At 38.8% G+C, this 27,718-nt stretch overlaps 1 protein-coding gene across 1 annotated transcript; it reads left to right on the top strand.

Annotated features, from left to right (window-relative positions):
- Nucleotides 1-1,038: 1,038 nt before the first annotated feature.
- On the top strand, nucleotides 1,039-23,242 carry Angptl5 (angiopoietin like 5). Its single transcript, XM_057768715.1, is given in 10 exon segments — nucleotides 1,039-1,134; nucleotides 2,545-2,680; nucleotides 3,246-3,255; nucleotides 5,249-5,288; nucleotides 5,290-5,352; nucleotides 7,656-7,746; nucleotides 10,887-10,987; nucleotides 12,677-12,797; nucleotides 14,892-15,077; nucleotides 22,935-23,242. Coding segments are annotated over 10 exon segments (1,152 nt in total).
- The last annotated feature ends 4,476 nt before the right edge of the window (nucleotides 23,243-27,718 follow it).

The raw sequence follows: 27,718 nt of genomic DNA on the forward strand, positions 1-27,718 counted from the left end.
CTAAATTTCATCCTCTTAAAGGGATATTAATTTCACTGCGTGTCTGTACCACATTTCATCATTTGTTCACCAAGTGATAACATCTCAGCCAATTCCATTTCCTCCCTATTGTGGAGACAGTAGTCATCTTGCATGTGTCTCTGTGGTAGGACATGGAGTCTTTTGGATATATTCCCAGACTTGATATAACTGGGTCACGTGACAGTTTCCAGAAAATGACCATTCTTCAGTAACTAACAGTTTAGAATTTCTGAAGTTTTACTAAGGTAGTTGTAAAATGCACCAATCAATTGGATCCAGAAATGTGGTTAATTAACTGGTTAATATGACCATTGATGATTAAATTTGGCTAAAACACTTTTTAAAAAAGTTTAATTATTAACTTTGGATGTCGATGTTAAATGAATCCCAATATTCAAAGATAATGTCAACATAATAGGGTTCCTGGTCTGCCAGCTGTCTCTACTTCATATGTTTATGAAAGCCATTTTACAGTGAAAACTTTGATTTTATGTGCATGGGTGTTTTGCTTGAATGTATGTATGAATGTATGTCTGTGTGCCATGCGTTTGGTTGCTGCCCAGGGAGGCCAGAAGAGGGCATTGTATCCCCTGGAACATCATGTGGGTGACTGGATCAAGTCCAGTCCTGTAGAGGACCAGCCAGTGCTCTTAACCACTGAGTCACCTCTCTTGCCCATTCTACAGTTTTCTGAGGTGAAAATCCAGTTCAGAGTTAGATGACTTTAGAAAACATCCGGTTTGTGCTGTAGGTAGGAAGCGATGGGAAGGATGTGTGTCAGTTAAGGTGTGAGTGTTGCTTGGACTTGCCAAAGGGTGTTGTTTCAGATGAGGAAGCATAGTAAGTATTGGCATGTGTTTGTGCCGTCTGCCTTCCAGAAAGGCCATGGAAGCTTGTAAGTATCACGTGTGTTTGTGCTGAACAACTTCCAGACATTCTTAACGAATGACTCTGTGCACCATTCTTTGCACAGAGAGCTGATATTTGAGAAGGTGTTTGTATTAATTCAAGAAAAATATGATGTGTCTATCCCAAGCATCACTCTTGTTCTTACATGTATGTATTTTCATTTGTGGAGAAACTATACAAGGTAGCTGTGTTCATCATTCTATGGTAATAATTTTAGCAATTTTATTTTAGCTTTCATGATGTATTAGAAACTTGAAAATATACATTGTACAACAAATATAATTTATGTAACAATTAAAATATGTTTCAAGAAGTTGATACTTCTTAAATGTTACATTTTAAAATAAACTAAATTTAAGATAAACTTTTAAAGAAAGTTCTTAATTGTTTAAAGATATTTTAATTCTCTGCTTTCCTATTACTTTTGATAATGAAACATCTGATGGTTAGTAAAAATTACTGTTTAAAAAGAAAGCTAGTCTGTAAACCATGACATTTCAATAAAGGTCTTTGTGTGGTTAATTAGGATGCACGAATATCTTATCTAAAACAACCTCAGAGTGACAGCTGGTATGCAGTGTGCAATGTTATGAATAGCTGAGGGCTTGAATGCCCATATTCTGAAGTGTTGGTTTGCATTTTTAAATGTTAAAAATGCATTTGCCATTATATAAAAACCAAATGTCAAGATGCTGTGGTTGAAACAAGAAAAAAGTCCAAGACAGCTGCACAGATACTAATGATTTAATTCTTTAATACATTTACTAAATTTTAAGAGCCTTACTGAAAAAAGAATATCTATTAAAAACATCAAGTCTGTCAATTGTTATAGAAGTGAAAAGAAGGAACAAGAAGTTTAAAATAGTATGAGTAACAAAGTACAAGTTCTTTCAAAGGCAAATATCTTTGTAATGTTGTTAATTCTATATCCATCTCTCAGTGTCTAGAAAATGGGCAAACCTTACCCAAAGATTGTCTTCATAGTGAAGAGACTAATCACATGCAAACAGATAGAGATGCTTTTAATGTCATGTGTTATTATCCTTTTAATGATATGTTACTGATTTTTACAAAACAAGATTCCATAATTTTAAATTTTATCCATGATAACATTAAAATCCATGTGTAGTTATCTTTTCAAATCTTCAATTATTTTATATAAAATCAAATCTTCTTATACATTTTTCCTTCAATTTTAAACAGTTGGTGGCAGAAAATTCACTTGGCTCGAGGCATTGGTGATATCTCTGAGGAATTTCCTTCGTTCAGTGACAAGTGAGTCCCATCACATACAAGTTTGTAGAAAGTAAGGGTCAAATTCAGGGAGTCATAGGAGTGGGAGAAAATCCTAAGCAAATTTGTTTGGAGTTTGAGAAGAAAGAGAGATAATACAAGTACTGAATATGTTTACTGACCAAAACTAAACTGTGCCCTTAAGGGTTATCTGTGGGAATTTAAACTAATATATATTATATGTTTTAATATATATTAAATATATTTAAGTGATCATCTACATTGTGTATTTCGATCTGTTTTCTGCAGTCTTCTTCCTGTGTAGAAGGTCTGACAGTATATTTTCACGTACTTTTCTCATTTCTGTTTTACAACTCAAAGGATTCTCTAGTAGGTAACAATGTGGAAGATAAAGCTCACCTCAAAGATGAAAGTCAAAGGAGCAATACCGTGTGCAAGGAAGACTATAAGGAGTCACGTGATGCTAAGACCAAAGTAACTTGAGAAGACATTTTATGTGTAGTAAGTATTAAAAATTACCACAATTATAATGAGATCAATCTTTGACACTAAAAAGTGTGCCTTTGTTTTATATGGATTATTTTATATACATCTGATCACCCAAGGCTAAATGCTTTCTGTGTTTGACACTTAATAAGTATGTGCTTAATAGATATTTGTTAAGTCAATGCAGTCTTTCCTCCAGAGAGTCTGGTGGTATCAACAGATCATAGAAAGAAGGGCAAGCCAGAGGGCTCTGATAATATTAATACATTGATTTCTGAGTGGCTGCTTTACTCCTTGCTTCAGAGTCTTAGAAATTTCACCTTAGTTTCCCCCCGCCCACTACAGTGTGTTTCTAAGAACAAACACATTACTTCTAGAAGCTACAACAATAATGGAATAAACACAATACAAATCTTAATGTCAGAAAGGATCATAATTACAGTTTTAGTTTCAATGTAAGAACAATTAAGTCACCGTGCAGTAATTCCTATCATTTATCAAATACTTGGGGCGCAGTGGAGAAAGGCAGCCTGGGATGGGTGGAGCTAATAATGTGACCCAGTTCCTCTGGATAGTCATTTATAGGTTAGAGTGTAAAAGGCTGGCTTAAGTGTGCTCAATTTCTGTGCAACATAAGTGTCCTGAGCTCCAATCCAGGGACTCACTTTGGTCCCATTGAGACAGTTGTACAAATGCAGGGAAAAAACTAAGAAAAAGCAAGAGACTGAAAGTAAAAATGAGAGATAAAGCTGGATGAAACAGACTCAGCTGTCAGACGTTAGTAACATCGTTCGACTGCCAGGATGAAGTAACCTAGAGACAAATACCATCGTAAAGGTACTCAGGAGATAACGTGTGGGGCTTTGTGCTGGAAAGAGTCTCATTGTCTTTATATGTAAAACTTTCTCAGTCTGAGAAGCAGAAGTACCATCGTAAAGGTACTCAGGAGATAACGTGTGGGGCTTTGTGCTGGAAAGAGTCTCATTGTCTTTATATGTAAAACTTTCTTTTTTGTTTTTTTGTTTTTTTTTTTTTTAAAGACAGGGTTTCTCTGTAGCTTTGGAGCCTGTTCTGGAACTCCCTTTGTAGACCAGGCTGGCCTCGAACTCACAGAGATCCGCCTTCCTCTGCCTCCCGAGTGCTGGGATTAAAGGCGTGCGCCACCACTGCCCGGCTTAGTCTGAGAAGCAGAAGTACCATTGTAAAGGTACTCAGGAGATAACGTGTGGAGGTTTGTGCTGGAAAGAGTCTCATTGTCTTTATATATAAAACTTTCTCAGTCTGAGAAGCAGAGGTGGTTGATATTTATTTTAAAATGTTTTATTTTATGTGCATGAATGTTTTGTCTGCCTGTGTGTATGTACATGCACCACATGTGTGCAGTGCCCAACGAGGCCAGAAGCTGTTGAATCTCTTGAAACTGGAGTTACAGCTGGCTGTGGAACACTGCAGCAGAACCAATTCGGAGTTCTCTATAAGAGAAGCCAGTGCTTGTAACTACTGAGCCATCTCTCCAGCCCCGAGGATTTTAGAGACTATGGGACATGATAGTAACAGGATTTCAAATGCCTTAACGGAATGTATTTCTAGTGTTTGTGCAACCTTTTTTAAAATAAGGAAAATCGTATATTTTCTATGAAATCAAAGGGATATATTATACAAGTTCAGCCAGAAACTAACAAACTGGAAATTTAATGTTTTTACATTTGTTTATTTGTGTGTGTGTGTGTGTGTATGTTGAACTCAGATTTTCAAGTTTAGTGGCAGGTGCCTTACCCACTGAGCTGTCTTGCTGGCCTTTAAAGTTTTGGTTAAGATTTATTATGTGGCCGGGCGGTGGTGGTGCACGCCTTTAATCCCAGCACTCGGGGCGGTGGGGGTGGGGGGGGGGGAGGCAGGCGGATTCCTGTGAGTTCAAGGCCAGCCTGGTCTACAAGAGCTAGTTCCAGGACAGGAACCAAAAGCTACGGAGAAACCCTGTCTCGAAAATACAAAATACAAAAAAAAAAAAAAAAAAAGAAGATTTATTATGTGTATGTATGCTAGTCATAGGTGGATTGTTTTATAAAATATAGTACTAGAAAAAATAAAACAAAGATGTATTTTTAATTAACTGGCATTCGCTTTCATTTTGTCTTATCATCTAATAGTACTTAGTGGCTAAGCAGGTTGACACAGGTCACTTGTATGTAATCCTAGTATTTGAGAGTTTGAGAGATGGAGGTAAGAGGATCAGGAAGGAGTTAAAAGCCAGCTTGTGCTACATGAGACCCTGTCCCACTTCCTATACCTCCTGCCCCTAAACTTCTTATCTCATAGAGTGAGAATAGGCATTAAGAATCTTGTTTCTTAATTAAATAAATTATCTGAGTGAATCTGTATTGTCAGAAAGCATAATTTCATTAAAAATGTCGAACCAATTACTTTTTGGCCAATCCCATTTTAAACAAATATGTACTAACTAAAACTTATAAGTTAAAATAAATTGAGATACTATTTTTTTTATTCCAAACCATGTGAAATTCTTTATTTTCACTGCTATTGTTTTGTATAAAATGTCATTTTCTTCCTGATTAAGAAAACTGAAAAATTTTATTGTTTCTTATACAAGAAGTACCCAAAAAACTACTGAGAAATATAATGGATGAGCAACAAGCTGCTTTGGACTGTTCGTCTAGCCAGGTATGGGATTCTTTGGCATTCCATTCCATTGCATGTACATATTGGCGTAGCTGGCTGGAAGTACAGCCATTTTATTTTATGTTTAATGTTCAGTACCTATGATGTGAGAAGCATTGCAGCACAAAGCAATGAAGCAAGCCTTTGTTCAAGGGGGGTGAGACCTGGTGGCAAGAAAACAAACATGGAAAGCTAGCAATAATCTGAGTGCTGTCAGAATGACATGGGAAGTCTCTCAGAAGAGAAAGCCTGTGAGCTGAGCACTGAGCGGTGAGTAAATGTCCTAAGGTTGCTAAGGAGGGGGCAGCTTTCCCTTGGGGGATTTGTATGGTGCGGTTGGCAATGTGTAAGGAAATCTGACTAAGGGAACCAGGAACTAAATCTTTTTTTAATTGAGCTCTACATTTTTCTCTGCTCCGCCCTGCCTCTCCCCTCCCCCCTTCAACCTTCTCCCAAGGTCTCCATGCTCTCAGTTTACTCAGGAGATCTTGTCTTTTTTTACTTTCTACTTCCCATGTAGATTAGATCTATGTAAGTCTCTCTTAGTGTCCTCATTGCTGTCTAAGTTCTCTGGGATTGTGGTTTGTAGACTGGTTTTCTTTGCTTTATGTTTAAAAACCACCTATGAGTGAGTCCATGTGATAATTGTCTTTCTGTGTCTGGGTTACCTCACTCAAAATAATGTTTTCTACCTACATCCATTTTTTTTTTTGCAAAATTCAAGCTGTCGTTATTTTTTTCTGCTGTGTAATACTCCATTGTGTAAATGTACCACATTTTCCTTATCCATTCTTCAGTAAAGGGGCATTTAGGTTATTTCTAGGTTCTGGCTATGACAAACAAATCTGCTATGAACATAGTTGAGCACATGTCCTTTGGATATATACCTCAAAGTGGTATTACTGGGTCTTGAGGACGGCTGTTTCCTAATTTTCTGAAAAATCACCACACTGACATCCAAGGGGGTTGTACCAGCTTGCATTCCCACCAGCAATGCAGAAGTGTTCCCTTTTCCCCACAACCTCTCCAGCATAAGTTGTCATCAGTGCTTTTGATCTTGGCCATTCTTACAGGTGTAAGATGCAATCTCAGAGTTGTTTTGATTTGCATTTCTCTGATGACTAAGGATGTTGAACATTTCCTTAAGTGTCTTTGAGCCATTTTAGATTTCTCTGTTGAGAGTTCTCTGTTTAGGTCTGTACTCCATTTTTTTTTTATTGGATTATGTGTTCTTTTAGTGACCAATTTCTTGAGTTGTTTGTATATATTGGAGATCAGTCCTCTGTCTGATGTGGGGTTAGTGAAGATCTTTTCCTATTCTGTAGGCTGTCGTTTTGTCTTGTTGACCGTGTCCTTTGCTTTACAGAAGCTTTTCAGTTTCAGGAGGTCCCATTTATTAATTGTTTCTCTCAGTGTCTGTGCTGCTGGGGTTATATTTAGGAAGTGGTTCCTTGTGCCAATGCATTCAACTGTACTCCCACTATATGGTTCCATGTGGCTGGCTTTTGTTGAGGTCTTTGATCCATTGGGACTTGAGTTTTGTGCATGGTGATAGATATGGATCAATTTTCATTCTTCTACATGTTGATATTCAGTTATGCCAGCACCACTTCTAAATATGCTTTCTTTTTTCCATTTGGTATTTTTTGCTTCTTTGTCAAAAATCTGGTGTTCGAAGATGTATTGATTGATATTGGGGTCTTCTATTTGATTCCATTGGTCCTCCTATCTGTTCTTATGCCAATACCAGGCTATTTTCAGTATTATAGCTCTGAAGTAGAGTTTGAAGTCAGGTATTGTGATGCCTCCAGAAGTTCTTTTATTTTACAGAATTGTTTTGGCTATCCTGGGTTTTTTGCTTTTCCATATGAAGTTGAGTACCATTCTTTTGAGGTCTTTGAAGAATTTTGCTGAGATTTTTCTGGGCATTGCGTTGAATCTGTAGGAAGTAAATCTTGCTACAGCATGGGCCACTGAAGTATGCGAGTGAGGAAATTTCATCACCCCCTTAGCAGCTGCTGTGGAAGATGACTAGGGAAGAGCCAAGGGAGACAGTGAGGAAGGCACCAGAGCCTTCAGGACAGTGAGAGCAGAGCTGCAGGGACAGACAACACAGAAGTAATGGCAGACAGAACTAGCTCTTAGGAGATGCTGCTGGGTGGAATGAATGCTGTTTATGCTTTTATTGTGTTAGAACAGTAAGAATCCAATCTAGGAGAGAAGGCATCCTTCTGGCCTGGAGAGGCTTAGAGACAGCGTTTATATAATTTAGCTAATATAACCTTGTCTTGTGTGTCTGCCTTTAGGTTAATGAGCTCATGGATCAAGTTCTCCTTTTGACTACAGAGGATTTTAGCAAACAGCTGGAGTCTTTTCTGCCAGCCATGCAATCACATGGTGAGAGCGCTGGTATTTCAGTCTCTGCACACTCCTGTTTTATTCCTCAGAATTTTCTGGGCAGCGTGGTGCAGCGGAAGGTTTCGACTACAGTGCTGGAGGACTGTTCCCTGCTCTTCAGCTAGTTACAGCGTGTGTTCCTTCAGAAGCTGGAGGACTTTTCCACTGTCTGGAAGCCATAGTGTAAAATAATATCAAGAATCTGTTGACCATCAAGTAACCTTAGGTGCTGTATTCTGAGCACCCCGCCCTGGCATTTTATTACTAATTACTCTTTACAAAGAAGAGGCTTTCCAGAGTCCCTACCTAACCTGTGAAAAGTATTTGTTTTTTTTTTTTGACGTTTCAAAGTGAGATATAACATTTTAAAGAAAAAAGAAATTTAATATATAAATAAATACCAAATTAACATTTTTGCATTAAAATATAACATATTTATTCCTATGTGTTTCTAAGAAAGTACTGCATAAATCTTACAAATATGAATTCACATAAAAGTTTCAAGCAAATAAATATTACTGAGGCTCAAGGATGTGATCCTAAGTTTTTCTCTGAAGTGGGAGGGAACAGACAGGGATTGGGCATCTCCTTGCTCCTTTATTTTTATTTTTTATTTTTTATTTTTTTTAAAGATTTATTTATGACATATATAACATTCTTTCCATGTATGCTTGCAGGCCAGAAGAGGGCACCATGTGGTTGCTGGGAATTGAACTCAGGACCTCGGGAAGAGCAGTCAGTGCTCTTAACCTCTGAGCCATCTCTCCAGCCCTCCTTGCTCCTTTATGAAGACAGGCACTGTCACATGTTACTTTAAAATGACTTATTGTCTCATCCTCTTCTGAGTGAAAGGGCGAGGTGTAGCAAGGCATGAAATCCAGTGGCAGGCTGGTCCTTAACCTCCAAGATGCTAGTTTCCTCCTCAGTAAGTTGAAACCCTTATCTGTCTTTCCTCATGGGTCTCCAATACCAGATAAACAGCACCGCAAAGCGGGAGTTTCATGTGACTCACAGTTTGAATATACACCCCAGCACTGTGGGGGAGGACATGGCGGCAGGAACAGGAGCATACACCCCAGCACTGTGGGGGAGGCATGAGGGAGCATACACCCCAACACTGTGGGAAGGCATGAGGGAGCATACACCCCAGCACTATGGGGGAGGCATGGTCACAGGAGCATACACTCCAGCACTGTGGGGGAGGCAGCTGCTCACTCTATCTGCAGTCAGAAAGCAGAGGGAGATGAGTACTGGGGCTCAGCTCGCATTCTCCCCTTAATTCAGTCTTGTGCCCCAGTCCATGGACATGGTGCCACAATCAAGCTGCACCTTCTGTTCTCAGCTGGACCTTTCTGGAGACCATCTCATGCACACAGCCATAGGTGTTTGTCTCAGGTGACTCTAAGGCCAGACAGGTTGGCTGTGAATGTTAAACTCTGCAAGTCTTACAGACTTGCTGTGCAGGGCTAGCGAGTAAATAAAAAGCCATTCTGAATTATCCTCTGATGCACAGCAAGCACAACATAGAGCCCTGCTCTGATACCCCCAGCATCAGGTGAAGACAACCCAAGAAGCTCAAGAAGCTTGCTCACACTTGCCGACAGATGATGAGGCAATGCTCTGCTGTAGGCCAGCCCTTCACTGTGGACTACTTCCGCCACACTCTGAGCAAAGCTCCATTAGAAGAATGTTTCCTCTCATTTCACAGTGGAAACCCCAAAACTACCCCAGAAACAAAGGGAAGGTGAACAAGTTTTTAAACTTAGCCTTTCTGTTGAGTTGTTTTCTATAAATTAATGTGTGGTAAGCTCTGTGCTAAATGCTTGCCTTGAATTCAAACCTCCAAAAACAAACATAAAAACACCGCTATGGCACAGTGAGTCATGCTATTTTTCCTACATTAAGAAAGCATTCTAAGGCTTCCAGCTAGTCAGTAGTTCCTAGCTAGGAAGTAATGGCAGTCACCCGAGTAAATGATGCCCTGAAACTTGTTTTTGGAGTTGGTATTTGTGGCTGAACTTAAGCTGCATGCATGGTGGGCATGTGATCTATCAGAAAGTTACCCCCAACTTCTTGTTCTGATACAGGGTCTTATAAGGTTGCTCAGGCTGCTTTGAACTATGTAGTCAGGGCAAGATTTCCTGCCTCAGTTTCCTGAGTGACTGGAATCACAGGGTTGGAGTTGTGTAATTACACTTAAAAATGTACACTAGAATATCTTCAAATAGAATGTAGTACTCCTCAGCACATTGGTATCACATACAGGCATTTACAGTCCTCTGTGGAGCTTTGTGGGTGGCAAGGTCTACAGCTCTAACATTTGTAGAAAGAGTACACACTAGCCTTGCTTTGTTTCTTGTTAGTGAAGAAAGCAATTTCTACTTCCCTCTTAGTTATTGGCATTGATGACTTCAACACACTACAGTCTGAAGTTTGGAATAAAGAAGTCAAGGATGTGTTAATCACAGTTAAACTACTTATTCCTTAAGTTTTCTCCTTCCTACCCATTCTTTATATATTAAAGATAAACTTGGGTTATCGTAGAATCTTTGGAAAAGAGAATGACTAATTATACAATGAGTAAGGGTTGATCCCAAATGAGTCTTTAAAGATTTGTTTTACTTTTACTTATGTGTATGTATCTGAGCCTGTGTGAGTTTATGTGCACATATGCGTGCAGGGACCGGAGAGTGTTGGATCCCCTGGAACTAAAGTTACAGACAGTTGTGAGCCACTGTCTGGGTGCTAAGAACATAACCTGGGCTCTCTGTAAGACTACTTGGGCTCTTAATTTTTGAGTTTTCTCTTTGACCCCACAATATGAGACTAAAATTTAAGCAATAATCACTTAATTGTTAAGCCATCATTCTGACCCACAATATGAGACTTTAAACACTAATGACCAAAAGGAATGTTATTTGTGAGGGCTTAACAGCAACCCAAATTCTTTAATTTCTGTTCTTTCTTGTTTTCTCCTGAGTTCTGAAACTGTGGTAATGTTTCATTTCTAATATAATAAAGGTATGGCATCACTGATAGAAGCTGTAGTAACAGTTTCAGACAGCATCATCAATTCTCTGCCATCAACTCATTGTTTTAGGTGTGCTTGAACATGCACTAAATGACTAATTTTTCCCTAGATTTGGATTGCATTGATATTAAAGATTCAATTAGCTCTGTCACCAAAACCCCTAGTGGTTTATATATAATCTTTCTAGAAGGATTTAGCTACCCATTTGAGGTAAAGTTTTCCTTTGTTATACAGAATAAAGTAAACATCAAGCTAACTTAATAAATATTGAAATTACAGTTATTTTTATTTTACTTTAAATACTTTTGTCTTGAAAATTTTAAATAAATTAGCAAAATTTACAACTTGAAGAGGTCGGTTTTCTTTACGTCTTCTATTCAGACCATGAATTTCAGTTTCCTGAGTGTCCATAGTTACACTATTTAAAGTAAATCCCTTTGTGGCAAAGTTTTATATTATCCTTATGGGGCAGAGCTGTGCAATACAAATCCTTGCTTTAATCTAATTTAATGGAGACTAGACAATAATGAGTGATAATAATGTGTGATGACGTGGGGTTTACTAAAGGACTTTTACTTTGATTCCTACTCATGCCTATACTTTCTTTTGATGATACATTATTTAATAGTGTGAGACTTTGCTTCAAAAATTTAAAAAGAAATTAATAGAAAAAGTCTTTTACTTGGGCATAAGGAAGACTGCTAAACTGATCAATACTTAATTTGAATAATAAGAATTATACTTTGTTTATCCTTAGTACTTGTCTGCTTGTATTTCTAGTAGGTACCTACAGCACACAATGCTTATGGACAAAAAGGATATGTGTGTGTGTGTGTGTGTGTGTTTATGTATTTTTTTCTGGGTACTTTCTCATCAGTGATCTTTAAAGTTTATCAATAGTCTATATTATACAACAACCACCTTTCTTTCTAAGTAGATGCAAAGAGTTTCTATTCTTAGAATTATTTCTCTTGAAATCTATTGACAAGATGTCAAGAAATTAGGACTTACGTGGGAAATAATTTAAAAACTACCTAAGACTCTTTGCCTACACATCCCAAACTGGATCTGAACAGCGGTAGAAGGGAAAAATTCTAACTTTGCGAGGAGTGGGTTGTATAATCGCCTCTTCTGTGGAAAGTGTGGTGCCTGAACGTCCTTCACATTGGTTTTTTATTTCTTTTTTTTCTGACTCTGTGTGGGAAGTCTCTTGTAGAGTGGATCGCTTTGATTTCTTCCCCTGTTGTTTCTGTGGGCCCTAGACAGGTCCATGTCACACAGTTTCAACAGAGGCCCCTGTGAACACCTGCTGAGTGGCCACAGCTCATGGCTCAGTATTGAAATATCAATCTGAACTCCAATTTGTGGGAGAAAAGAGAAACCAGAGGCAGGCAGACATTTCTAACACTAAAAAACCAGCATTATAATCCAAAGAACAAAGTCATTTGTTAATCAATCCATCTCTGCCGTTGCATGTCAGCGCTGTTATCCCTGAACTGGGGGAAAATGTTAAGTTGAGGAATTATATAACCTTAAAATACTGTAGACAGTTGTGTCTTAAAAATCTTATACAGGCTCCAGTTAGGTCAATCATGGGTTTGTGTAAGTGGTAGTATTTCCAGAGAAGATCTAATCTACATGGGAAGTAGAAAAAGACAAGCTCTCCTGAGTAAACTGGGAGCATGGAGAGCATGGGAGAGGGTAAAAGGGGAGGGGAAAGGAAGGGAGGGGAGCAGAGAAAAATATATAGCTCAGTAAAAGCAATAAAAAACTTGAATACATTTATGAGAATGAAAATTTTCTTGTATTTATTTTTCTATAGGATTAGGGATGAGTTCTATAATGTCAAATAATGAAGGCAATGGTATATTATTTTGGCATTTTCTGGGCCCATTTTAGGTAATGTATGACATGGATTTCAGAGGAGGAGGATGGGCAGTAGTTCAGAAAAGGCTCGATGGGGCAGTTGACTTCCAGAGGCCGTGGTGTGATTACCTGGATGGACTTGGAGACCTTTTAGGTCAGATTTTATGTATCTATCTATGCCTTGCCTTTTCTCTTTCTTTCTGGTGTGATATGTCTGAACTGCACCAGCGTTAGTCAAATCTTCAGGAAGAGTGGGTAAATCTACACAAATATAAAAACATGAGTTAAATTCTGCTTTATTATGTCAAATTATTTTTAAAAACTGTTTTCAGTCAAGACCTAGAAATCTGGACTGGAGACAAGTCTTAGCAATTAAGAATACTGGCTCCGTCTCCAGCAGACCTGGGTTCAATTTCCGGGTCCTGCATGGCAGATCACACTGCCTGTAACTCCTGTTCCATGGGATCTAAAAATCTTCTTCTGGTTTTCATGAGCCCAGGCACACACAAGGTGTACACATGCATGCAAAAACACCTGTAAACACACATTTTTAAAAAAAGCTAAAATTTTTTTAGAGATGAATTGAAATATAATTTGAGTGAAAATTCTCAGCTGAATATTTGTTATCTGTACCCAGTAGTTGCTTCCCAATTGCTTGTGGGATGGGGAAAGAAAAAAAAAGAGGCAGGGTTGTCATAGACTTAAAATACAATGACATACAGATAGAACCAAGGCATATGACCATTAAAGTCAAAGCCTTTAAGTTGAATGTAATTTTGCAAAACTATGATGTACATTACTATTCTCTAAATTTGAAGAGAGTTTTGACAAAGAAGTTCTATAGCCATATACTGTTTGTGCAAACTGAGACTGTTCTATATTTAGTAGAATTAAAATATATTGGGTATTTAATAAAATGTGCTGGTAATGCTTAAATATGAGATTGGAGTAAAAATGAAAGAAGCTTAAGACATTCAAAGACCATGAAACTAAAAGTTCCTGGAGAAACCCATCCTGCAATGTGTCCACTTTTTCTTGTACTTATTCTTTTCAGTTTGAACAGAGTGATAGCTAAAATATCCATGGAAAAGAACTTTATATATTAGTCATAGCTTTCTGAGTTTCAATATTGTCTGTCTCATTATCTTCCAACCCTCTGAAATTTTATACCCTGTAATTTCATAACTTAAGTAGGTTATAGCTCAGGAATGTCCACATTTAGTCCACATTGTGGATATGGAAAGATAGAAAGCCAGTGGCTAAATGTGTTTGCAAGAACATTGTCCGAGTTAGAGAGTTCTGTTAATATTATCCACTTTAGATCTAAGGTTGTCTTTGAAATATCGACTCTAAATCTGGGGAAGCTTCAGTATGGCTACATTTTGTTTCCATTCCTAGGTTAGTGGCAAGCTGCTTTTAAACAAAGAAAACTTATTTATAAGGATTTTCCAAGGCAGAAAAAGCAATTTCAGATGAGTGCTTTCAGGAAATGTTTCTTAAGGAGCAGCCGATTTGAGATTAAAACTCCTACTTTCACTGGGTCCCATCATTTGTTAGTTGACATAAGACTTCAACAAGTTTCCTGTTGACATGCTGTAAAGGTAAATCTTGACTTTTTATTTAGTCTTTAAATACACTTTTAAGTTGAATTTGGGGAGATAGAAATGAAGCAGTTTGGTTCTGTTCAGGTTAATGAATTAACAAAAAAAGTAAGTGATGTGGACTGAGATTTCTGTTGACAGAGGTTTCTTTGCATTCGTTCAGTCCCAAAGAAATACACAGAGGTCTACATTAATTATAAACTGATTGGCCTTTTATCTCAGGCTTCTTATTAACTCTTATAACTTATATTAGCCCATAATTCTTGTCTGTGTTAGCCACGTGGCTTGCTACCTTTTTTGGCGCGGCAGTCACATGTTGCTTGCTCTGTGTCGGGTTTCTCTGTGTCTGGGTGATGGCTTCAGATTGAATCTTTCCTCTTCACAGAATTCTCATCGCTCCAACTCTAATTCCTGCCTGATTACTGGCCAATCAGCATTTATTTAAAATACAAGTGACAGGGCACAGACCATTGTCCCATAGCAAAGTTAAATAACAGCTGATGGATGAACTGAGCCACGCCTGTCCAGAGTCCTGGTTATGGATGCCTCTCCTCAGTTATAAAGACACTGAATGGCATCAACATTCACAAACAAAAGATTGTTCTCATTTCAACTAAATGTCTTAAAACAAAGCATTTCTTTTACAGGAGAATTTTGGCTAGGACTGAAAAAGATTTTTTACGTAGTAAACCAGAAAGACTCCAGTTTTGTGTTTTATGTGGCCCTGGAGTCCGAGGACGACAGCTTGGCTTATGCTTTATATGATAATTTTTGGCTAGAGGATGAAACACATTTTTGTAAAAATACATTTAGGATGAATTCAGGAAATACTGGTAAGTTTTTAATTACTAAGATGACACAAAAAATTGAGCTATCCCTTGCCTGGTATTACATAAAAATAGCCATAACGCAGGACATACGATGACGACATACAGCGACAACAGTAGATTAGAGATCAATGTGTAAGTCAGAAACTGGGTTGTGAACACTTTGCTTAATGACCTTCTCCCATAAAAAAATGGAGCAGATTTCACATCCTTTATAGCAAATGCTGTAACCCTAGTGTTCTTGTGGATGGAGATTCTGGAACAGGCTGGGTAAGCGTCCTATTTCCACATCCAGGAAGTAAAAGCTTCCAACCCTGTCAATAAGCCCGAAAGAGGAAGAGTCGACCCAAGACCTCTTGTGGATCACACCTCTTCCACCCAATCCTAGTCCACAAAGATACTGAAACACGTTCTTTTCATCCTCCCTTCGTGGATTTCCAAAAATTTAATTCACTAGTACTTTAGAATACTTGATGATAAGTTTGTATTTTGGAGCTGAATTTTTAAAGACAGTTGAGTGAAGAAATACTAAACTCCAGTCCCCCCCCTTTTTTTTTCTGATGGTGTACTTGTTAGTTCTATATATTAATGTCAGAAATTCGTAATGAATGCTCTACATCCCTTGGCTGCCAACTAGTCTTGATACAGATGCAACACAATGACCCTGAACACACAAAAGAGAACGTGAGAATGATTGCTACCCGGAGAATTTTTTTTATGGGAGAATGGGTAGGTTTCAAAATTAGGCGAATGTTAAAGCCTCTTGGAAATTCTATATTCCTGTATAATCGAGTGCAGCTGCTTCAGACCAGATGGATGTGCCGAGAACTACAGACTCAGACCTGAAAGAAGGACGGGCTTTTGGCAAGTGAATGTTGGCAAATGCAGTAGCTTGTGTCACAGCATAGAAGAGGAGGCAGCCAGCAGGGGCTGCATGGTGTGCTGGGATTCATGGCATACTGGGGGGTTGGTCTTGAGACATTAGGTGAAAGCTGAAATTCAAGTCTTGATTGATATGGAACGTTTAAAGGGATGTGTGTGCGCGTGTGTGTGTATCCATATATGTGTGTGTGTGTGTATGTATCTATATATATACATACACACACACACACACATAAAAAGTTTCAGTGCTTTACTTCCAAAAGTGCAAAGAATCGCTTCAACATGGAGTATCCCATGTCAGGAAGCTTATGTGGAGGTCTCCAAAAGGTGATTATGCTTTTGTTAGTGGTTATTTTATTTTCATTATAGAGCTCTTAAATTTCTCATGGTTATCAAGTAGCTTTCAATTGTTGATCAAATTATATATTTAAATTAGGGAAAAGAAAAGGTACAGTGCAGATAGATATGCACATAAAATGTTATCAGACACAAATTTGGCATTGAGCTTGGGGAAAATGTAAATATGAACTTGAGCATCTGAGCAATTGTTTCATAAGAAGTAAAAAGGGCTAGGGAGGTGGCTTAGTCAGTGAAGTATTCACTACAGAGGCACAAGGACCTGAGTTCAGATTCCCAGAACCCATGGAAAAAACTGTGTATTATAGTGCAAACTTGGAGCATTATGGACAGGCAGATGCCATTGGTTAGCTAGCCTAGCCTAACTGATGAGTCAAAAGGTAAAGATGGGCAATGATCAAGAAAACAAACCTTGGGCCTGCACACACACACACACCACACCACACACGTATTCACACACGTATTCACGCATGCAGGCACACACATACACACCACATCATACACGTATTCACGCATGCAGGCACACACATACATACACACATACACTACAAATATTCCTGATAGTAATATTTGAGAGAAAACTCTGTGAGTTCTCAGAGAAAGCAGCATTATAACTGTGTCTTTGCAAGTGACTAAAATACCTCACAGAAACAACTTGAGGGAAGAGAGAGCGGGCTTATTTTGGGTGACAGTCCCAGAGTTGTTGCAGGGAGGCTGTGGTAGGAAGCAGTTCACATCTGACGGCTAAGTAGAGAAGGGTGGACACAAGACATAGCGCTAAGGTCATGAGTCAGTGACCTACTCCTATCCATACCTCCCCGTTATTTCACTATCTCTCAGGAATGCCTGTGTGTGATGGCGCCACCAAGGAAGCCACTCACTCATGAGCTAAGAGTCCTCTTGCTGCGACTCTCCAGAAATGCCATCCCAGGTATACCCAGAGGTGTGCTTTGCTAATGTGTTATCTAAAGATGAGGAAACTCAGTGGTCAATTAGTTAAGTTCTGAGAGCCATGACTATAGCATAGCAAAAATGGTGGGTAAATTCTGAGAACTGTTTTAGAGGGGATTCAGGGTAATAGTGAGAAGTCATCTGCTGTAGATTCTCCTTTGACAATGGAGACTTTCCTGGCATGCTCACAGAATTCAGGCATTGTTTCCTAGATGAGTTTCAAATTTTTAAAAATCACATTTTATTTATTTATTTAGTGTATTGTGCAGGGACATGCATGCCATGGTGCATGTGTTTATGTCGGAGGAACCTTAGGCAGACAATTCTCTCCTCCCAGTATGTTAGCTCTGGAGATTGAATCTGGTCATCAGACTTGACAACAAGTGCTTTTGCCTATTGAGCCATTTTTCTGACCCCATTGGGTGAACTTTTAAAAGGTCCTGCACAGCATAGGTGCTGAAAATGATATTGAATTTGCAGATGCAATACTTCAGTCAGTGCTTTGTGTGCCATAATATGCAGAGTCAGGGACTTCACTGGCCAGTCAAGTTGGGTTCGAGATATATCTCACTAATGAAGTGCTTCAGGCTCTACAAAATATTTACATCAAGAGATTCCAAACATTCAAAGCAAAATGAAAAACTGTAGGTCTTGGCTTTCTAGATACTTCACATCCCTTTTCTTTTCGCTGAACATATTAATCAAAAATTTCATGTAGGTTAAATGTAGGTATGAGTCCGATAAGAACCTTTAACTTCATGTAACTGTATAAAACAAAACATAGTTCCTGAGCCTGCAATTTAATTATTAGCTGGACTGTCGCGGCCAAGAAACTTAATCATTGAAGGATCTGGTGAATATCAGGCATGATAGTCATACAGTGTTCAGTGTAAGCTCCTTAAAAATGATCGATTTACACAGATGTGAAGAACCATGGGGGATAGCACAACTCAATAGTACATCAGAATTTTCATGAGCACCCTAGGCTACAGGAACATTATATCTCCAAATGAAAGCAAATTATGTTGCAATTACAAATCTAATATTCTCAAGGGTAAATGCTTCACCTTCATCCATAATTGTCTTTCTAAAATGAAAATCTACCATGAAGAGGGTGAAGAGATGACACACTGGTTAAGAATATTTGCTATCCTTCCAAAGGAACAGGTTTAAAGTCCAGCACTCACTCGGGGCTCACAACTGTCTGCTATTCCAGTTCCAGGGGATCCAACATACTCTCTAGCCCCTATGAGCACTCCATGCATGCGTGCACAGACATATATGCAGGCCAAACAATTATACACATAAAAATGTAAAAAGAATGCCAAAACCCCATTATGTAATAAAAAGAAAACATAGTGTGTAAGTTGTTTTATTTTTTTAAAAAATTATCAGTCACTGTTGAGATCACTTTCAGGTATTACAGGTACAGGTGCCATAATCTGATTTTATATAGCCAAGCTTCCACGCTGGTTAGTTTGTGTATTTATCCAGAAAGTTGCCCATTTCCTTTAACTTTTCCAATTTTGTAGAGTACAGGTTTTCAAAATATGACCTGATGATCCTCTGTATTTCCTCCATGTCTATTGTTATGTCCCCCTTTTCATTTCTGATTTTGTTAATTTGGATATTCCCTCCCTGCCTTTTGGTTAGATTGGATAAAGGTTTGTCTATTTTGTTGATTTTCTCCAAGAACCAACTCTTTGCCTCATTGGTTCTTTGTATTGTTTTCTTTGTTTCTATTTTATTGATTTCAGCTCTCAATTTGATTATTTCCTGCTGTCTAGTTCTCTTGGGTGAGTTTGCTTCTTTTTGTTCTAAAGTTTTCAAATGTTCTGTTATTTCACTAGTGTGAGATTTTTCCGGCTTCTTTATGTAGGTATTTAGTGCTATGAACTTGCCTCTTAACACTGCTTTCATTGTGTCCCATAAATTTGGGTATGTTGTGTGGCACTTTCATTGAATTTTAGGAAGTCTTTAATTTCTTCTTTTATTTCTTTCCTGACCCATTGATGATTCAGGTAAGCACTGTTTAATTTCCATGTGTTTGTTTGTTTTCTGGAATTATTGCTGTTGACTTCTAGTTTTAAAGCATGGTGATCTGATAAGGTACATTGGGTTATTCCATTTTTTTATTTGTTGAGGTTTGTTTTGTTACCGAGTATGTAAAAAGTATGGAACCTTTTGAGAAGGTTCCATGAGGTGCTGAGAAGAAGGTATATTCTTTTCTGTTTGGATGGAATATTCTGTATATGTCTGTTAAGTCCATTTGAGTCATAACATCTGTTAGTTCTCTTATTTCTCTGTTCATTTTTTGTCTGATTGACCTGTCCAGTGGTGAGAGTGGAGTGTTGAAGTCTCCCACTATTAGTGTGTGGGGTTTAATATGTGCTTTAAGAAGTGTTTCTTTGACATATGTGGGTGCCCTTGTATTTGGGGCATAGATGTTCAGTACTGAAATTTCCTCTTGATGGATTTTTCCTGTGACTAATATGAAATGTCCTTCTTTGTCTCTTTTGAATGATTTTAGCTTGAAGTCTATTTTGTTAGATATTAGGATAGCTACACCCACTTGTTTCTTAGGTTCATTTGATTAGTATATTTTTTCTCAACCTTTTACTCTGAGACAATGTCTGTCTTTCAGGTTGAGAAGCGTTTCTTGTATGCAGAAGAGGGATGGATTCTGTTTTTGTATCCAATCTGTTAAGCCGGTGCCTTTTTATAGGTGAGTTGAGTTCATTTACATTAAGGGATATTAATGACCAGTGGTTGATATCTCCTGTTAATTTAGTTTTCATTGTTGGTGATGTTAATTTGTGCATTTTTCTTCTTCCAGATTTGCTGTAATTAGATCATCAATTGTCTGTGTTTTTGTTGGTGTAGCTATTTTCCTTGGGTTGGAGTTTTCCTTCTAGTATTTTTGTGTAGGGCTGGATTTGTGGCTAGGTATTGGTGAAATCTAGATTTGTCATGGAATATCTTGTTTTGTCCTTCCATAGTGATCGACAGTTTTGTTGGGTATAGTAGTCTGGGCTGGCATCCATGGTCTCTTAATATCTGCATAATGCTTGACTATGACCTTCTGGCTTTCATTGTCTCCACTGAGAAGTCAGGTGTAATTCTGATAGGTCTACCTTTATATGTTACTTGGCCTTTTTCCTTTACAGCTCTTAATATTCTTTCTTTACTCTGTATGTTTAGTGTTTTGATTATTATGTGGCAAGAGGACTTTTTTTTTGGATCCAGTCTATTTGGAGTTCTGTAAGCTTCTTGTATCTTCATCTGCATATCTTTCTTTTAGGTTGGGAAAGTTTTCTTCTATGATTTTGTTAAATAAATTTTCTGTGCCTTTGAGTTGAACTTCTTCTCCTTCTTCTATACCTATTATTCTAACATTTGGCCTTTTTATGGTATCCCATATTTCCTGGATATTTTGGATTAAGCTTTTGTTAGATTTAATGTTTTCTTTAACTGATGAGTCTATTTCCTCTATTGTATCTTCAACTCTTGAGATTCTCTCTTCCATTTCTTGTATTCTGTTGTTCATGTTTGCATTTGTGGTTCCTGATCTTTTTCTCATGATTTCTGTTTCTATAATTCCTTCAGCTTGTGTTTTCTTTATTGTTTCTATCTCAATTTTCCAGTCCTGAATAGTTTCTTTTATATGTTTGAGTTCTTTTTCTTGGTTTTCTTTAAGTGATTTGCTGATATCTTTCAATTTTTTGTTTGTTTTTTCCTCCATTTCTTTTTTCCTTTTTTTATTGCCTTATAAATAATACCATTCAAAATTTCCACCTCCTCCCCTACTCCCATTTCCCTCCCATTCCCCCCATTCACTCTCCCCTCTCCCCCTCCAGTCCTACCCTGTGGGAAGTTCAAGGCCCTCCCCCCTCTATCCAGGTCTAGGAAGGTGAGCATCCAAACAGACTAGGATCCCAAAAAGCCAGTACATGCAGTAGAATCAAATCCCAGTGCCATTATCATTGGCTTCTCAGTCAGCCCCCATTGTCAGCCACATTCAGAGAGTCCTTTCTGATCACATGCTTTTTTAGTCCCAGTCCAGATGGCCTTGGTGAGCTCCCATTAGATCAGTCACACAGTCTTAGTGGGTGGACAAACCTCTCGAGGCCCTGTCTTCCTTGCTTATCTTCTCCTTCCTTCTGCTCTACATCAGGACCTTGGGAGCTTAGTCCAGTGCTCCAATGTGGGTCTCTGTCTCTATCTCCATCCATGGCCGGATGAAGGTTCTATGGTGATATGCGAGATATTCATCAGTGTGGCTATGGGACAAGGCCAGTTCAGGCACCCTCTCCTCTACTGCCCAAGGACCTAGCTGGGGACATTCCCTTGGACACCTGGGAACCCCAGCCATTTTAGGGTTGGCAGGAAACTTTCCTCCATTTCTTTAAGGTAGTTTCTCATTTTATCTTTAAGAATTTCCAACATTCTCTTGAGGTTATTTTTTAGATCATTTTCTTCTGGTTCATCCATATTTGGTTGTTCAGGTCTTGCTTTTGTAGGGTCTTTAGGTTTTACTGGTATTGTGTTGCTCTTTGTGGTATAGCATGCAATCTTACCTTTTCTACTCAATCTTTTCCTCTAATAGGTGTGGTTGGGGCTGTCTGAGATTCTGTTGAATACTCTTCTAGGTGCCAGTAATTCAAAGCTCAGATGGTTGTTCCTTGTGGTACAGTCAATGTCACAATTCTAGTTACCCCGTTGGTTATTCCTGTTCCTGGAGGTAGCTCATTGTTCCTGTGCTTTGGTCTGCTCCCTTGGAGTTTGCTGTCTCAGGCCTACTTTGGCCTAGGCTGCTAGCTTTGATCTGTTTCTGTAAATCTTGGTCTGGCTCTCCTCCTGCAGAAGTCCCTGGCTTGGAGTTGGACCTGTTGTGGTGGAGATTGCTGACTCTGGATCTGGTCGCTGGCTCAGTCCTGATCCACCTGTGTACCTGGACTGGGTTTGCTCCTGGCTTCTGCTCCTGGTGGAGTTTGTTCTCTTTGTGTCTTGGGTAACTGGTTCAGTTCCACTCTGGTTCTAGTGGAGATCGCAGACTCTGAGTCAGGTTCTTGGCTCAATCCTGGTCTGCCAGTGTCCCAGGACTGGGTTGGCTCCCAGGACTGGATTTGTCCTGGCTTCTGCTCTGGGTGGAGCTTGTTTCCTCAGGCCCTCTCTGTCCTAGGAATCTCATTCAGTTCCACTTCTGTGGAATTTGTAGCCCAAGGTGGAGTTCCTTGCCTCTGGGCAACTTTGGCTTAGGTTACTGGCTTTGACGTGTATCTGTAAATCCTGATCTAGATTCCCTCCTGCAGAAGTCCCTGGGTTGGGGTTGGACATGGAAAGGTTTCTGGTTCCGGTCTGGTCTACTGCCTTGGAGGTCCCAGGCTTGGGTGTGCCCAAACTGCAGAGGATCTGCTTACTTCCTCAGAGGTCTCAGACTCGCGCTCAGACCCGCAGGGGTTCAGGTTCCTGCCTATTCCCTTTGATGTAGTCTGTGTATTTAAAGACACCATCAATGCTTTGCAAGGTTTGGCACATTGTGTGAGAGAGATTTTCACAGGACAAATAGTGGGAAAAAAAACCATTGATTCTGTTTCTAGATTCAGTATAATAATTGATTAAAATAAAAATTCTCTGAATTCATTTCTTAAAAAAATAATCCATTTTATGCAGGTGATGCATTTCGGAGCTTCAGGGAAGATGATAACCAGAATACAAGGCCTTTCAGCACCTCAGATATTGATAATGATGGGTGCCACCCTGATTGTCAGTCAGTGAAGAGCTGCAGTCACCTCCATAACAACACTGGCTGGTGGTTCAACCAGTGTGGTCTCATGAACTGAAATGGCATCCATCAATTTCCTGGAAAACTGCGTGCAATTGGAATTCAGTAGGGTACATGGACTGAAAACAATTCTGCTGTCAATATTAAATCTGCTTCAGTGAAGACTAGAAGGACTTACAACCCCTGTTTTAAGTAGTCTTATTTTAAACTGCAGCACAATTTCCTTAGTTATTTTTGAAAATGTGTTAAAACTTTTTTTACATAGTTTCTTACTTAGAGTTTAACATATTAGCAAAAATTGAATTGAATATAGATGGCATCTTAGTGCTATGGGTTTAGTTAGTAAACTTCAGTTTTGCAGCACTTAAAAAAACAATCATGGCTCATCATGGTATGTTTTTTATTGACTAATTAACATTTTGTGATTGTTTGCAAGATTCACATTTTTTATAAACAGGTATTAGAAGTTTTTTTATTAATTAAATCATTTCTGAGTTATCCAGTGTTTTCTCAGGTCTTTGAGTAACAAAGTTGGCCTACTTTGTGTCTGAGAATGACTCTGAACTTTGGGTCCTTCTGTTTGTAACTCCGGAGTGCTGAGATTGCTGGCATGTGCCCCCATGTGTGCTTTATGCAGCCACAGAGATGGGACCTAGGGTTTTGTGGATGCTAGCAGAAAGTATGCCATCTGTTCTTTTTTTTTTTTTTTTTTTTTTGGTTTTTCGAGACAGGGTTTCTCTGTGGTTTTGGAGCCTGTCCTGGAACTAGCTCTTGTAGACCAGGCTGGTCTCGAACTCACAGAGATCCACCTGCCTCTGCCTCCCAAGTGCTGGGATTAAAGGCGTGCGCCACCACCGCCCGGCCATCTGTTCTTTTTTTATTGATATTTATTGAGCTCTACATTTTTCTCTGCTCCCCTCCCTGCCTCTCCCCTACCCCCTTAAGCCCTTCCCCAAGGTCCCCATGCTCCCAATTTACTCAGGAGATTTTGTCTTTTTCCTCCTTTCTACTTCCCATGTAGATTACATCTATATAAGTCTATCTTAGTGTCCGCATTGTTGTCTATGTTCTCTGGGATTGTGGTTTGTAGGCTGGCTTTCTTTGCTTTATGTTTAAAAACTACCTATGAGTGGGTACATGTGATAATTGTCTTTCTGTGTCTGGGCTACCTGACTCAAAATAATGTTTTCTAGCTCCATCCATTTTCCTGCAAAATTCAATCTGTTGTTATTTTTTTCTGCTGTATATACTCCATTGTGTATATGTATCACATTTTCCTTATCTATTCTTCGATCGAGGGGCATTTAGGTTGTTTCCAGGTTCTGGCTATGACAAATGAAGCTTCTATGAACATAGTTGAACACATGTCCTTTTGGCATGACTGAGCATCCTTTGGATATATACCCAAAAGTGGTATTACTGGGTCTTGAGGAAGGTTGTTTCCTAATTTTCTGAGAAATCACTACACTGACATCCAAAGGGGTTGTATCAGCTTGCATTCCTACCAGCAATGCACAAGTGTTCCCTTTTCCCCACAGCCTCTCCAGCATAAGTTGTCATCAGTGTTTTTGATCTTGGCCATTCTTATAGGTATAAGATGCAATCTCAGAGTTGTTTTGATTTGCATTTCTCTGATGACTAAGGATGTTGAACATTTCCTTAAGTGTCTTTGAGCCATTTTAGATTTCTCTGTTGAGAGTTCTCTGTTTAGGTCTGTACTCCATTTTTTTTATTGGATTATGTGTTTTTTAGTGACCAATTTCTGAGTTGTTTGTATATTTTGAAGATCAGACCTCTATCTGATGTGGGGTTAGTGAAGATCTTTTCCTATTCTGTAGGCTGTCGTTTTGTCTTGTTGACCGTGTCCTTTGCTTTACAGAAGCTTTTCAGTTTCAGGAGGTCCCATTTATTAATTGTTTCTTTCAGTGTCTGTGCTGCTGGGGTTATATTTAGGAAGTGGTCTACTGTGCCAATGCGTCCAAGTGTACTTCCCACTTTGTCTTCTATAAGGTTCAGTGTGGCTGGCTTTATGTTGAGGTCTTTTATCCATTTGGACTTGAGTTTTGTGCATGGTGATAGATATGGGTCTATTTTCATTCTTCTACATGTTGATATCCAGTTATGCTAGCACCACTTGTTAAATATGCTTTCTTTTTTCCATTTGATATTTTTTGCTTCTTTATCAAAAATCAGGTCTTCAAAAATGTGTGGATTAATATCAGGGTCTTCCATTCAGTTCCATTGGTCCTCCTGTCTGTTCTTATGCCAATATCAGGCTGTTTTCAGTACTGTAGCTGATTCACAGTGTTTTTTTGAAAGAACTTGCTTTCTCTTTGAGCATGTAAACCATAGTAAGTTGTTAGGAAAACTGAAGAGATACTTCTCTATCTGTATTCTTACTTACATAATTATTATTTCTACTGAAGACAGTTATAAGGAGCAATGTATGAGAATTAATAGATTAACACCACAGGGTTAAACATTTTACCAAGTGATACCACAATATTTTAAAACTGATAAGAACTTGCTGCTACAATGAAATCTTTCATATTTTATCATGAATAAAAATTTTGTTTTTTTTGCAGTATATTTACTGTACATATATCCTGATCAGTTGCATTCTAAAACATTTTTAAATCTTTTTAATTAGTTATTTTGAAACAGGGCTTCTCTGTTTACCAAGCCCTAGCTGTCCTAGAACTAGCTCTCTAGACCAGGCTGGCTTTGAACTCACAGAGATGCACCTGCCTCTGCCTCCCAAGTGTTGGGATTAAAGGCATAAGCCACTACCACTCAGCCCTAATTACAATTTTTCATGTTTTTTTTTAAAGCTTTACTTGATAACTCAGCCATTCCTAGAACTCACTGTATGGCCCATACTATCTTGGGAGTCACCATATAGCTTAGGCTGGTCTGGAACTTGGACAATCCTGTTTCAACCTCTTGGGTGCTAGGTTATAGGTATGAGCAGCCACATCTGGATCTTAGCTCTTTTTAAGCCAAGTGATATACACTGTGAAGTGCATGGTGAGCATGATGAGTCATTGGTCTAGATGTGCTTGGGAGAAATCCTGTTTCCTCCGTGGTTTCTAAGGAGACGGAAGGTAATGATACCACAAAGACAGTGCAGGAAACATTCTCGGCCAGGAATAAGTTAGTGCTGAAGAGTAGGAAAGACAGCAAAGGGCAAACTCTTCTTTTCATGGGGTGTCACAGTCTAAGAGCTTCCTTATAAAACATGCACATGCCAAGAATAGCATTTGACATAAATATCTGGTCAATTAATTATTAATTAACTTGTTATTAATTATCACAAAATCTATTTTGTTGGTGTTTACCCAGTATTTGCATATAAGCTGGGTATGTAATACAACCTTGCTGAAGGAGTAGTCGTGGTAACAGTTTGTCTATCTCAGTTTTATATATCACATCCAGACACACAGTTATGAATATCTGATCAGAGATGATATTTAATGTGGGCTAGGCATCTGACACTATGACATATCATGCATGGATCTCAGTTCTATTATGTTAATGTGATGAAGGTGGTTAAACTGTGTAGACGCACAATGCTATCCCTTACATGCTGGTGATGTGGAATTCAAGGATAGGCCTTGTCTTCTTGACTTTTTCACTGAAATACTGGTGAGGAGGGCAATGCTGCTCACGTATGTCTGGTTCTGTCCTAATCTGCGTCCCATCACACCGTGTTATTTTGCATCAAGTTTTCTGTGTAAAGAACAAATTGATCCTTATGTCACTTCTGAAACAACTTTTAAAAGATGTTCTAAAGGAAGGATTTAGAAAGGCATGCAGTGATGTAACAGTTGATTGGAATCAGCTTGAACCAGGCTTTGCCGTTGGTGTTCACAGTGGCTCAGTATCTGAGGAATGATGTGACAGAGTCATGGAACCTGTGCTTCAGATTAAAATAATATACCTCAGAAAGTTTGCAGATGCAGAAATGAGAAAAACTGATAATGTCAAAAATGTAAAAGGCGACTTCTATTTTAATGTGGTGGTGTTGTTTTCAGTAAATGCTGGGTTTAAGAAATCAAACATTTGTTATGTGGCACTAAGGAATGCGATGCACTGAAGAGCTGTGGAGGGAGTTCAGGCATTTAATGTTCCACAAATGCTAAAGCATTTTTATTCAGTGAGGCTAGGCTTCTGAAATGGCAATAAATGGCATAATAAAAACTTTAGTTAAGGTTATATAATTTTTAAAGAAAACTTCGAAAAATAATTTTTTAAAATTTCATTTTATATTCCAACCAGTTCTCCATCCCACCCCTCCTCCCACTCTCCTTCACCTTGCCCCTAGCCCACCCCCCATCCACTCCTCCCAACAGATAAGGGCTCCCATGGGGAGTCAACAAAGTCTGGCACATTAAGTTGGGGCAGGACCAAGCCTCTCTCCCCTGCATTAAGGCTGAGCATGGCATCCCACCATAGGGAATGGGCTCCAACAAGCTAGCTCATGCACCAGGGATAGATCCCAGGCCTACTGCCAGGGGCCCTTCAGATAGACCAAGATACACCACTGTCTCCCACATGTGGAGGACCTAGTTTGGTCCCATGGAGGTTCCACAGCTGTTGGTCTAGAGTTCCTGAGTTTCCACGAGCTTGGTTCAGCTGTCTCTCTAGATTCTCCATCATAATCTCGACCTCC

Source organism: Chionomys nivalis, chromosome 4 (genome assembly GCF_950005125.1).
Source record: "Chionomys nivalis chromosome 4, mChiNiv1.1, whole genome shotgun sequence".
In the NCBI taxonomy this organism is placed as follows: domain Eukaryota; kingdom Metazoa; phylum Chordata; class Mammalia; order Rodentia; family Cricetidae; genus Chionomys; species Chionomys nivalis.